This window comes from Psammomys obesus, unplaced genomic scaffold (genome assembly GCF_907164565.1).
Source record: "Psammomys obesus unplaced genomic scaffold, mPsaObe1.curated_primary_1811, whole genome shotgun sequence".
Taxonomy (NCBI): Eukaryota; Metazoa; Chordata; class Mammalia; order Rodentia; family Muridae; genus Psammomys; species Psammomys obesus.
Window position 1 is genome coordinate 9941019 of NW_026586383.1, and position 13333 is coordinate 9954351.

Below are 13333 nucleotides of genomic sequence, written 5' to 3' on the forward strand. Positions count from 1 at the left end.
AGAGCACTCTGCTTCTTTCCCCACTCCTTCCTCTCTTGAGGACTGCGCTTCCTGTAGATGGAGACCAGTCAGCGGTCCCGCCTCTCGCCATGGGGACTGAGAAAGAGGACAGCCAGAGTTCAATGGGGTCAAAGGCCATGAAAGAGGAAAACCACCGTGATGAGCTGGACTGTGGGCCATCTGAGATTCAGGGAACAGTCTGTGTTAAGGAGCTTTAGTTTTTAAAATCCTGAGTGCCTCGTCTACTTCGTCATCTGGAAGGAAAAGGCACATCTCTCTGTGCCGGAGTCTGTAAACTCCTGATCTTTTTCTCTAGTCTACAGCCTTCACGCATGATCTTCCACACGATGATCATCGTGGTGCTCGGCCTGGCTGCGGCTACATCTGAAAGAACTTCACAAACCACCCTGTGGAAGCAGACTGAGAACAGCGCTGTCTGACCAAACCCGTGGGGGTGGGGTGGAACAAGAGGTGAGACATCTCCATCCGAGCCGAGAGGGACCATCCGAGCCTGGGTATGAAGAAGCCAGTGAACTGACCTTGGCAGTGAGCCATTCGCTGATCTGAGTATCACGTGACACAGTTGGTCAATGAGCACCCAGTGGCCTGGGGAGGCGCCGATCACACAAAAGTACCCACTAAAGATGCAGCAAACATGGGCCACAGTCATGGCTGACTCATGCTGTCCGTGGCTAAAAGAACAGTCAAGACTCAGATTCATCTCTCCATTCCGAGTGGCTATCATCAGTGACACAGGAAAGCACGCGAGAGGAGGTATGGGGAATGCATGAGAGACAGACAGACACACCTGTGACACCACCTCTGTCGGCGACTTGAAGCAATTTAGACTTGCCCAGAAGGGCATCAAGCCAACATTGAACAGGAAGGGGAGAGCAAGACGGGCACTGGCATTTGTCTGTCTGTGCCCCACTGCCGGCCCGGTGGGAGCAGTCACCTCACACTCGGCTGCCCGCCACGAAGGGGACGTCCTTCTAACTGTGCGTCAGAGTCAGCGCGCCCTGGTCTTGCTTCCCATCATGTGTGCTGTGAGAAGAGTAAAATAACTCGGCAGATTCCGACACACATGTAACGTGTGTAACCATCCAGTCTGCTGTTCCCAGCATGCTCAGTTTCCTGCTGGAGCTGGACGGAGAGAGCTGCCCACTAGCTGGCCAACCCCAGCATGTACCCCAGGCAGAAGCTGTCCTCACATAGGGGTGGTTTCCCCACCGAGCCCGGGCAGGAGGCCGGGCGCGCAGCCGGCTCACCTGCAGAGCCTGCCGGACCACGCCGGATGTGTAGGTCAGCATAGCCTGCAGGATGTCCAGCAGCGACGCCAGCAGCGTGGCCGCCGGCTCCGTGTTGTTCTTGTTGTCCTCGTCCAGGTACAGTGATGCAGTCTCCATGAACATGTTGCAGACGTGGCCGACGAGTCCTGGGGCAGAAAAAGGGAAAGCGCCTGTTAGAAGACAGTAAAAAGAACACGGCACGTGAGCCGGCCGGGCCACTGGGGCTCTCAGGGCGGCGAGAGCTGTGCACGCCGCTTCCGCTGTTTATTTGGGAAAGTTGCTTAAAATGAAGGTTTCTAAGCCTCGAGCTCTCAGCGTCTGCTCAGGGGCCTGGAATGAGGCAAGGGTCTCCCCCCCATCTCCCTCCCTCCTCCTTCCCTTCTTCCTCCTTCTCTCTCTCGCTCCTCCTCTCCCTCCCTCTCACTCTCTCTCTTGTTCTTTGAGAATTTTGTACAGCGTATTTTGGTAATACCCCTCCCCAGCTCCTCTCTAATCCTTCCCCATCTCCCACACACCCAGCTTTTCGTCTTTCTATTTTAACTGCTGCTTGTACATTCCTGGGTGTGCGGCCTTCCGCTGGAGTGTGGCCAGGGTACCAGGGGCACCCTGGGCTAACAGAACCCAGAGTCCTCCGGGCACAGCAGGGCAGCTGCACAGATGAACTCACACCTAGGGGCCTCTTAAGGCAAGAGGTCCCCCAAACACACTCAGAAACATGCGTTAACACAGGCTTGACCAAAGCAGAACGGGTTGCACGCAGCCGCCAGAAGTCAGGATCTTCGGTCCGTCAGTCAGGGACCGAGAGCACAGGCAGCTGGGGCCCCGGGAGACAGCGCTAGCGGGTTTCTCCTCACACAGTTAAACAATGCAATTAATTACAATGTGAAGACACGTCTAATGTATGAGCGGCGGGTTTTTCCTACTGCTATCGCTGCAGCCCTCACCACCAGCTCTTGGTGTGGGGTGGTCGGTGCAAACGTTTCATGTTGTGCTGCTGCTCACACTCATTTTGGTATCTTGACAATGACTGTATTTAGCATTAGCCTCACAGTTTACACAACTGAGTCAGAAGCGACAGGAGAAAATAATGAGCAAACACAAATCATGAGTACGACTGTGGGGGCCAGTGCAAGCCGACACACATGTTCTTGTGAAGGAAGTCAGTCTTCTAACTCTTACATGCTAGGGGCATCTGCTAAAGGGCCACGGATTCCCCTGAAGGCCAGTTCCACTGGACCCACAATGACTTGTCCTGAAACCCCGCCCATCAGCAGGGTGGAGCCTGGGCAAGCACCACCCTCGACGCTTCCTCTCTTCCACACAGTATGGGGAGCCACGCCCAGCACACACATCGTTTCCTGAACATATCAAAAGGAATAATTTTATCACTGAAGGTGGTAAATTTTCAGTTGGATAAATGTTATCCAAATCGCACAGGCTTCTCTGAGGGTTGTAGCTCTGTGGCAAAATCAGGTAAAATTGCCACGAAGCTTTATAACACACACACACACACACACACACACACACACAACCAAGCTACTCTGTGAAGGCGTGTGGAAGGCCTTCTAGCATTCTAGCATTCTCCAGCCTGCGGGTTATACACTAGGATAACAATCATTTTTATTTTCATTTTAAACTTGATGTGTGGTGGGTTCTGCTTGCAGTACCCACAGTGTCACATGCCCTGGAACTGAAGTTGTGGGTAGCTGTAAGTCACCGTGGGTTCTGGGAACTGACCCAGGCCCTCTGCAAGAGCAGCCAGTGCCCTCACCCACTGAGCCATCCTCCAGCCGCCATTACAGTTTAATGCTCCATCCCAGAGTCTCTAAAAGAAACCAAACTTCATTAAGTCAAAGAACGCTGGGATTATGCTGCATTCATTATAACCAACTCATCAAGATACTTTGAGAATAATTTTGTATTAATTATGAGCAAATCCCTCAAGGAACTCCCCTCTTAGGTCATTTCCAAGTATTCAGTGTTCTGGGAATATTAACATGCATGATGAGCTGTCCCAGCTCTGGGCACAGTGTCCTCATTACACCCTGTCTGCTGTGATTTGCCAGTGTGGAAAGCAGATTCTGGAACATCTGAGCCTGTGGAGGGAGCACTTTGCAGTTCCGTCTTTAAGATCTGGGCACGGCTCTAAATGCAGACATGACCCATCCACACAGAGCTTCCTTCTGAGAGGTGTCACGCCCACACCTCGCAAACCTACGGTCACCTCTCTTGGGGCTTATTAACCCCTGCCTGCGTAGGGAGAGGTGGAAGTCACTGTTTCTGCAGACAATCAGCGCGTTAGCATGGAAGCCAGTCCGCAGGCTACTCCAACTCTGCTCCTGTTCCTCTGCGCTGGTCTCAAGAAGGATGGCCCCCAGGCTCACAGGGACTGTACTGGAGGAGTCCAGGCCTTGTTGGAGGAAGTGTGTCACTGCAGGTGGGATCTGAGGCCTCAGATGCCCGAGCCAGGCTCAGTGCGTCTCTTTCTCTTCCTGCTGCCCGCCAGTCCAGATAAAGAACTCTCCCTCTCTAGCTCCATGTCGGCCTGCACGCCACTGTGCTTCCTGCCAAGATGTTAACGAACTAAATCTCTGATCTATGAGCCAGCCCCAATTAAATGTTTTCCTTTGTCAGTGATTGCCATGGTTGCCGAGTGTGATGGCGCATACCTGTGATCCCAGCACTCGGCAGGCAGAGGCAGGGGAATCTCTGTGAGTTCAAGGCCAGCCTGGCCTACAAAGTGAGTCCAGGACAGCCAAGGCTACACAGAGGAACCCTGTCTCACAAAAACTTAAAGAGAACTTAAAGAAAAAAAAAAAAAAAGGAATTACCATGGTCATGGTGTCTCTTCACAGCAATAAAACCCTAACTAAGACAGCTTCCTTCTTCTTCTTCCCCTTTTCTCCCTCCATTCTCTCCTTCCTCCCTACCTCCTACCCTCATCCTTTCTTATCCCCTTCTATTCTTTTCCCCATTCCTTATATTCTCTTTTTTCTATCTCTTTCTCTTTTCCTCCCACCCCCTTACTCCTTCTCTCCTTCCCTCTGTCCCTTCCTTCTATCTGATTTTTGAGAAAATATCATGTTACATAGCTGTGAACAGCCTGGAACTCACCAAACAGACGCTGGTAGCCTCAGACTTGTGATCCTCCTGCCTCTGCCTTCTAAGGCCTGGGATTTCTGGTATATACCACCACACCCAGCCTAAAACTGCTTCAGTAAAATGTAGAGGGTGAACTTGGTGGTGCCCGTCCCAAGCCCTGCGGTAGGGTATGACTGAAATGCTGGGGAGCTGTGGGGTTCTAGATCACAGAGCCCAGCACTCAGCCTCCTGTGCCTCAAGGGTAACAAGCAGCGATGCCTATCACATGAACACAAGTCCACACTTCACAGAGGCTGAAAGTTTCAGCGCCATCTTGGTCTAGATCATTCCACACCGTCCTGACTGTGAACTGACTTCAGAGGACAACAGGGGTCTACAAACATGATGGAATTAACCAACAGTGTGAGGCAGCATCCTTGAGGACCCAGGGGAGCTGGCGAGTCCCGGGGTCTCCTGAGACATCAAAGTCCTGGGGACTGTGACCTCAGAAGCTGGAGTTTGGCAAGAAGGGATGTGGCTAGGCAAAGCCAGGGCTGCCACAGGCTTCCCAGCTTGGGTTTTCAAGGCACAGAACCTGCCTCTGGAAGGAAGGGAGCCTGCTCAGCACTTGAGACTTCTGACCTCCAGAAGCACAAGAACAAGCTGCCGGGTTGTTTTAGACACTCCATTTATCACCGCGGTTGCTATGACAACGGCAAACAAATATTAAGTGGTGCACACGGGAAGCTCTGGAAGGACTCACGGCTTGGTCCTGCTTGCAGCCATCTTCAGAAGCTGGGCCTACAGGGTGGCTGAGTCCCGAGGGCCGTGAGTCCACTAGGCAGCCCCCGGCAGGCTCAGAGCGGAGTGGGTGCTCCTTCAAAGGCCCTGCAGCTTCTCACCAGTGCCACAGGCTGGGACAAAGCGGTCCGCACGAGGTGGAGGGGAGGGTGGCCGAGACAGCAACCGCACTGTGCGCCTGAGAGGAGGGGGCAGCCGCCCTGTGAACCGCCAGCGCGCCACGCCAGACATCACTCCCTTAGATTTCCAATAGAAGTGTACAGGACACTTGGATTGTCCCTTAAAAACCAGGGTCTGTCACCTTGACCTCCTAGCCCAGGGGACTTGACCGCCAAAGGCACTCACAGATGCTATGACCAAAACCAAGAAAGGGCCTTGTGGCAATGAAAGCAACTGGAAGTGCAGAAAGGGGAAGCCAAGCCGGAAGTCCACAGCCTCAACACAAATAATGTGGTGTTTGAAAGCGTAAGTAGGACAAAGGGGTAAAAAAGGGAGGGGCTTCACGTGGGCTGTGGCGTCACCTCCATCACTCTGTTCTGCTCACGTTTAAAATCGACGTGGGTCCAGCAGTTAAAGGCACACTTAGCACTTCTAGGAGACCCAGATTGAGCTCTCAGCACTCACAGCCACGCTGACTCTAGCCCCACACCCTCCTCTGGCCTCCAAGTGTACAGTACTTGTATATCCACACACACAAATGCGTATGTTAAAACCCCATTAAGAATAAGCCTGCTGTGTTGACGCTGTAGTTTGCAGCTCTTGCTTCCACTGTCTGACAGTGGTCCATAGCCCAGCGCTGTCACGTGAGAAATCTTGAGCAGCAGGCACCCTCACGCACGGGCCACCTGACGCAGCAGCTGCAGGCTCTGCAGCGAGGCACCAGCGCGGCATGCACAGCGTTTTCAGGAATGTTTTGTTGGTGGGGGTTGTTTTGTGGAGAAAATAAAGATTATCTAGGAAAAAGCTGGCAGCCTGGACATACCAGAATTGAAGGATTTCATGCTACAGTAAGAATCAATTCAGGTCATGAAGGGACTTGTGCGTGCTCACTTACATCTAAATGAACTGATAAAGCCACAGAAATGACAGAAATGGGGACATGGCTGAACGCAGAGGCAGGCATGAGGCCTGCTCTCCTCCCTGCCCTGGGCCTCCAATGGCGCCTGACCTGGAACCCATTTCTCCAGTACCTGCAAGGCAGGGGCTAGTCCACAGTGGCCACAACGCAGACCTGGCTCCTGGTGGGCACTCCAGGCCCAGGAGCTGAGTCACTGGGGCTCTCATGTGGGCACTCCAGGCCCAGGAGCTGAGTCACTGGGGCGCTGATGTCTCCAGAGGCCTGCACAGTCCAGACACTCATTATTGACGATGGCAGTTAGTGGTGGTGGTAGAACAAACCAAGGTCGCCAGAGGGGACTTGCTGAGGCAGCTCAGGCCCTTACTGAAGTGAGGAAGCCAAGTCTCAGATATCCAAAGGCTGAAGGGCCATAAGGTCGTAGCCACTGAGGCCTGGGGTACCTCACTGAAGATGTAGGCATGCTGAAGCTGGCGGGCACAGGGAACCTTCCTTCTGGCCAAGGACACACATACATCTGGCTTCCTGTGGCTGGCCTGAGTTTGAACTTGAGGCTGAAACAGAGGCTGGAGTCAGGGTCCACATTCTGACTGGCTTGGGTGACTGGGGCAGAGGAGGCCTGGCTCCCTGGGACAGCTGAGCAGAGGCTGCAGGATCTCCTTGCATTGTGCGTTCATGTTCCCTCTCTCAGGGGGAACGCTGGAGGCACAGCCCATCCACAGAAGCCAGAAACAAGCAAAGGAGGCCACTGTCCGGCCTGCCAGTCTAGATTCTGTGGGGATGACAAAGCAATCAGGCACCAAATAACCCAAATAAATGGAAAATGCCAGAAACACACTTAGCACTACTTATGGGTAATGTGAACCTCAAAGAAATGTCCACCTCAGCTAGCATATAAAGCTTTCCACACAGCCTCAAGACCCCCGCATGGCCTGGTGACCCCAATCCTAAGCAATGTCTCAGGAACGCCTTTGAGAAGACGCACAGAACGATATGAGGAAATACCAGGCACAGGAGGCTTGAATAAACTCATGAATCGATAGAAAGTACAGATAAAACCAACCCAAATGCCCATATTCCAGGGGCTTGGAATCTCACTGGGAGTTTTTGAGACTGCACAAACAGGCTTTAAGGTTTGTCTGAACATAAGTGCAAAATTATAAGCCAAGTGGCTTTTTGTTGTTTTTTTTTTTTTTTTTTAAGAGGCTAAGTCACCACCTTACAAAACATTTCTAGGAGACCTTAATTAAAATGCCGTGATTCCAACATAGGACTGAAAAGCTACAGCAGGGGACAGAGTCCAGACATACATCACGGGAGCCAGGCAGACAAAGGTGAGTTAGCACAGCAGCAAGGAGACGAGCAGGCAGAGCTTAAGCCTCAGGAGGAATAAGCAGTGCTTTGTAACTGCTTCACCACTGAGAAAACAAATCAGCTTAGGGGTCAGTCTCTGCAGTCCGCATAACGCACTCAGATGCCCCACCTGGCTGAGCCTTAGACAGAAAGAACCAAGCCGGGTGGGGAGAAAACAGGACGGATCTGACAGTGACGGTTCAGAGTACAGCGAGGTGAGGAGAGGAACTACTTGTGTGCAAGTGTGTCCACCTCCACCGCAGAAGTGAGAGCACTCACACCCTGGCACAGTGTGTCTGCGTGTCCGAGCCAGCAGTGAGCTACATGCTAACATTCCTCTTTGCTATTGAGGAATCTCCTATCTCGATGCTGTATAAAAATTACTCCCAGTTATCTCTGACTGGTTAATAAAGAGGCTAGACAGCCTAGGACTGGGCAGAAAGACAGTAGGCAGGACTTCTGTTGCCATTCTGGGGGTCCCAGGAAGAGGGGAGAGGGGGAGAAAGAAGGCCGAGAGGACGGTAGTGGCAGGTGGCTGGGAAGTAGCTAGACTGGCGGAGACAGAACAGATCAGTATCTGCCCAGTTATGGTGCTTAGAGCTTCTTAATAAATAGATGAGGTCTCTGCCTCATTGTGTGGGAGCGAGAGTAGATGTAGGAAATACCTTTATTTCCAACAGCCCCAAATACCAGAGCCCCGACAAGCCAGGGAGGAAAATGCCAACAGAAACACAAATGAGAATTCCATGAGAGTGCTCAGGGACAATTTAACTTACTCAGGGAGTTCCGAGTGACTGGAAATTGCTCTTAAGAAATGAAAAACAAAACAATAAACAAACAAAACAACCTAGACTCACAGAGACGCACATCTCTGGACCTAGCATGGAAAACCAGCAGAGGTCGCACGCTGAGAACAGCCTTCTCAGCGGCTTCCTGGTGGGCACGGGGCTTGACTTTTCTAACAAGCCACGTCACCAGCCCTCTGCTGTTTCACTCATGGTGTCTATACGCAGATATGCTCTGTTCCAGCCAGCCAGCCCTCAGTCCCACCAGGCCGGAGGGTTCAGGTGCGACCAGAGCCCAGGAACGGTTTCTCAGTCCTGTCCTCGCCGCGGGCCGCTTGGAAAGCTCTGCACAGGTGGAGACAGCTTGGCCACTGCTGGGAGCGACTCGCTCCCACTCCATGCAGTCTGCATTATTCACGTCTTATAATGAATATGCATTGCCTGGCTGATCTGAAAACACACAGATATCCTACGTCTTTCCAAAAATCAAAAAGGAATGATTGAAAGAACTTGAGGCAATTTTTAAATCTGTGGCTGGAAGCTTAATTAACTCATTGCAAGGCCTCGATCTGACCCCTCAAAGCAGGAGAAAGTCTTCCTACCTGCTCATACTTTCTACGTGTCCCACTTTTAAAGAAAGTTTCGGGGTCGGCACTGAAAGGCACGTCCGGGGAAGTGCTGCCCGCAGGCCCACAGTGCTGACGCACAGCTGGATGACGCAGCTCCTCACAGCTAGGCTCCATCAGTCCTGTCTCCTGCAGCCCCGTCCTACCCCTAAGGAGCCCCTGCCCTGTACACCTCCTTCAGCTCCCCTTCCCCCCCGATTCTGTCAACTTGCTTTCAGCAAGCGTGTGACTCAGTGGTGAGCACCTGTGCAGCGCGAACAAGGCTCTGGGTTTGATGCTCAGCAGCCCTGCTTGGAAGGAGAAAAAGCCACCATCCTTCCTCGATGGGACCAGGCACACAATCTTTTTCTTCACCTTTCACTTCAGTCCGTGGCTGCACCTTCCCAAAGCGGCTCAGTTGGCGGCCTTCCGGCAGGAGGGTCTCCACACCCGGCTGTGGCCCCCTGCCTGGCTGGGCTCTGATGCTCAGCGCTGGCTGGCTGGCTGGGGAAAGCCCCGGACTGGAGGCTGAGGGATGGCCATGGGAACTTCCGAAGACTGGGGACACTCAGGGCAGCGATGACCTCACGGCTTGGCCTGCACCTCATGGTTGCCAAGTCCTCTGATCGTAGGCCATGCCCCACAGACAGCGCAGAAGGCAAAGGGCCAGGCCATCCCCACTCCCGGGGAGGATGCAGTCAGCAGCACCACCACCCTCTGCCATAGCCCGACATCACGCCAACAACGACCCGACTGAGGAGGAGCCCAGCCCTGCACTCACCTCTCCAGCGCCCGCCTGCTGCACAGCCTCCCCTAGCCACCCACCCACCCACCCACTGAGGAGCCTGTTCCCGCTGCTCTGTGCAGGGAGGCTCACCTCCCTACACCAGTACAGCCCGGCTCCCTCAACCCACCCCTCCGCACTGGGGACTCTCCAAACCTGCCACACCATCCTCTCAGATGGGGCATCTCTTCCCAGCTGGAAGCGCCTCCGGAAAGGGCCACACCATCCTCTCGGATGGGGCATCTCTTCCCGGCTGGAAGCGCCTCCGGAAAGGGCATCTAAGGGAAGCAGGCACACCCTAGACGTAGAACTCACACTTAAACTGAGCCAGGCCCTTTCTGAGATCCACAGCGAGGACCATGGCTTTGGAACACAGAAGGAATTCAGTCCGTAGGTTTTGGATTGACCAGTCCTCCACAGACAGCATCTATGTTAGGTAAATCTCTGTGAATTCGGCAGCAGGAAAAACAGCCGAAGGACAGGAATGATAGTTAGGGCAGTGCTAGGGCTCTCACAAATGAGTGTTTTCACAAAAAGAAAAATATCGGTGAAAACCATGACTGGCACACACCAGGCCTCTGTCATACATGACGTGAATTCTAGATGACGGCATAGCTGGTACACGCCAGTCCTGCCGCTCACGGCGTTCCCATTCAGACCCCAACCAGCAGCAGTCACGGCACGGTCCACCTCCCAGCAATCACGGCGCCCTCCGAAGCGTGGAAGCTTCACTACGGCTGCGGCTCTGAGGGACCATCAGCTCACAGTGGATCAACAGGACTCTATTCTCTGACTCCAAGGGACTTTTCTAGCACCTAGCCAGGTAGGTGCATTAAGCATGTCCTTCATCTCCAAGCACAGAGAGCAGTGTCTCCCGGGGAGCACTGGGTTGCCGCCATCAGCCTTCAAAAGAAGCACCTGCCACAGCCCAGTTCACAGAAACTGAAGCAAACGCAAGGGCTGGATGGCAGGGAAACAGGAAGGCGCCCTCGGCTAAGTGGCGCCTTCTCTACACTGCTTGGCTAGAGTCTGAAGAGAGAAGACACCAGGCCCTCTCATCTCTGGTCACCTCAGGTCCCTCCTGGAGGGAGCACGGGGCCCTAAGCAAGCAGCTGGACCCCATTACCCATCGTTTATCGTCTGAACAATGATGAGCTTAAAGTGAAACGCTACTGCAGCTCTAATTGTCTGTGCTCATAGCTAAGGACAGAAGTCAGAGAGGAAGACACATGCCAAGCAGGGGTGAGGCCCGGTTCAGGGCCTCTGAGCCCAGATGAGAGCTAGGGCAGTGATGTAACCCCAGCCCTCCGTGGGCGAGACGGAAGTCTGAGGCAGGGGGTCCCCAGGAGCTCCAGGGTGAGCTAGCCTGGCATTCACAGTGGCGAGTAACAAGAGCTGGTACGTGGCAACCACACCGAGCTCGCCCTCCGACCTCCACACGTGCATTCACACAGACACGGACGCGCACACACTACAGTGATTCAAAAAACAAACAAGTGGTTTGTTCAAGAAAAGTGAAGGACACAAAGCCAGTGCCAACAAGCTTTGCACAGGAAAGGTAATCTTCCAGGCAAGGTACAGAGTGAGAAGGGGGGCACTGGAGAGAGACCGCACACCTCTCCAGAAACACCAAGTTATGGGACTGTGTTCTCGGGGTGGAGGGCAGCCGCCCTCGTGCACTCGGCTCTTTGGGGGAAACTGAGACAGGTGAGAGAGGACCCCAGTTCTGTCCACAGTTCAGCGCTTGGGTGCCAAGGCTGCAAGGCCTGCCAGTCCCTGGTCCCGCCTCTGCAAGCGGAGGGGCCCGTGGTCAACGCTATCAAAGCGCTCCTCTGGATCCCGGCTCTCTGCAGCCCCAGCTCCGAAGCCTTCGGGGTCTGCAGGGTTTGAATAAAACACACAGGAAGAAATCTCCAGTCTAAGTTCGCTTGACATTCAGCTAAAAGTCAGAGCGGTGGACCCCGAGACAGATAGCACACTTCACCCACGAAGGGGAGGATGCGCCTCGCTTCACGGTGCGTGGAGGAGTTATTAAATGCCTCCATAAACTTTTATGGCTGTTTTAATCCCATTAATAACCATTCCGCTTTAATGTCCCGCCTGCTGAATCCTGTAGCAACTGCAGTGACTGCCGCCTGCGCGAGGCTTGTTTTCCCTGCAAGGATATAAAAGAGAAGGCGCCGGAGAGTTCAGCAGCGCTGACTCCATCAAAGGCGAGAGGCGAGAGGCAGATGCTGCCACTTTTTTCTGCGAGTCTAGCCTAGTCGCTTCCGCATTTCCATCTTCAGTTCCTGAGAGCGGCAGCCCGACAGAAGGGAATAAAAGTGAATGTGAGCCTGCACGGCAGGAAAGCTCTCGCACACCACCCTTCGCATCTTAACGGCCTGCTTTCCCCACATTAGCCTCCCCTGCACGCCATCTGCAGACGGCAGGGCTGCTCGGAGCCGGCGCCCGCAGCGCAGCTCAGGAGGCCGAGCGCTCCCACTGCGCCCAGCTCCAGAGCCCGCCTCCAGGCCCCCCGCCTCCAGCCCAGGAACACCCAGCGCCTCACTGCCGTGGCGCCCGAAGGTCTGAGGTACCCAGGAAGATGTGCCCAAGCCATGTGCACAGTGAAGCCGGTCCTGTGTGAGAAGCTGGCAACTGGGCACTCAACAGGATGCTGAAACCGATGCCCTGCACCCACTAACGGGTGAACTACAACAATGCCAACAAAACACCAACCAAAGAGCAGCTCAGGTCCAGCCTGCTGCGGCCACACAGGCCTTCCCCCGGCACGGGAGATGACGCCCTCTGTGCTGTGGCCATCTTTCTTCTGCTCCTCTCAGGACAGGCGGCCGCAGCAGCAGCAGCCGCTTCTTCTGAGAATTTCACCCATAGTTCAGTGGGGACTCTCCCTCTTGAAGAGGAGACAACTGACACCCCAAGGCCGGGACACTAGTTTTCCCTTCAGAGAACCTGAAGCACCACCCCATGAGAACGTGGGGGAAGACGGACTCAGGGTCAGTTAATGTCATTACTCCTGCGCCTCCTTGGGGGAAATGTCTATTCAAGTTGTGTACTCATTTGTGAATTCGGTGGTGTTTTCCCATCATTGAGTTGTAGATGCTCTTTACGTGTTGTGGATATCAGCTCCTCTTCAGACACATGGTCTGCAGACATTCCCTCTGCTGACATAGGAGAAGGCTGACCTCCCACTCTTCCACTGACAAGTGCGAGGAAGTCCAGGCCCCTGGGGAATGACAGGCCAAGCACAGATCAGGAGTGCTAACAAACTGCCGGAAAATGAACCCTGGAGAATGAACCCTGGAGAATGAACCCTGGAGTGACATCTGTTACGCTAATCCGCCAGCAGGAGGTTCAGTTTCTCCATAACTATGATCAAGCCAGAGTCCTCTGTGTAGATGTTTAGTCTGGTTCAGTCTGGTTCTGCAACCAACCTGGGCCTCACCTCTATCGGTGGGTTGTTCACACCTCCTTCAGTGGACTGTTCACACCTCCATCAATGGACTGTTTACACCTCCATCAATGGGCTGTTCACACCTCCATCAGTGGGCTGTTCA

At 53.8% G+C, this 13333-nt stretch overlaps 1 protein-coding gene across 1 annotated transcript in view; it reads right to left on the reverse strand.

Annotated features, from left to right (window-relative positions):
- The window catches only part of Ulk4 (unc-51 like kinase 4), a 246945-nt gene that overhangs the window by 97302 nt on the left and 136310 nt on the right, over positions 1–13333 (reverse strand). The window contains exon 34 of the mRNA XM_055601553.1: positions 1269–1435. Coding sequence (XP_055457528.1) covers positions 1269–1435 — 167 coding nt within the window. The remainder of the gene's footprint in view (positions 1–1268; positions 1436–13333) is intronic.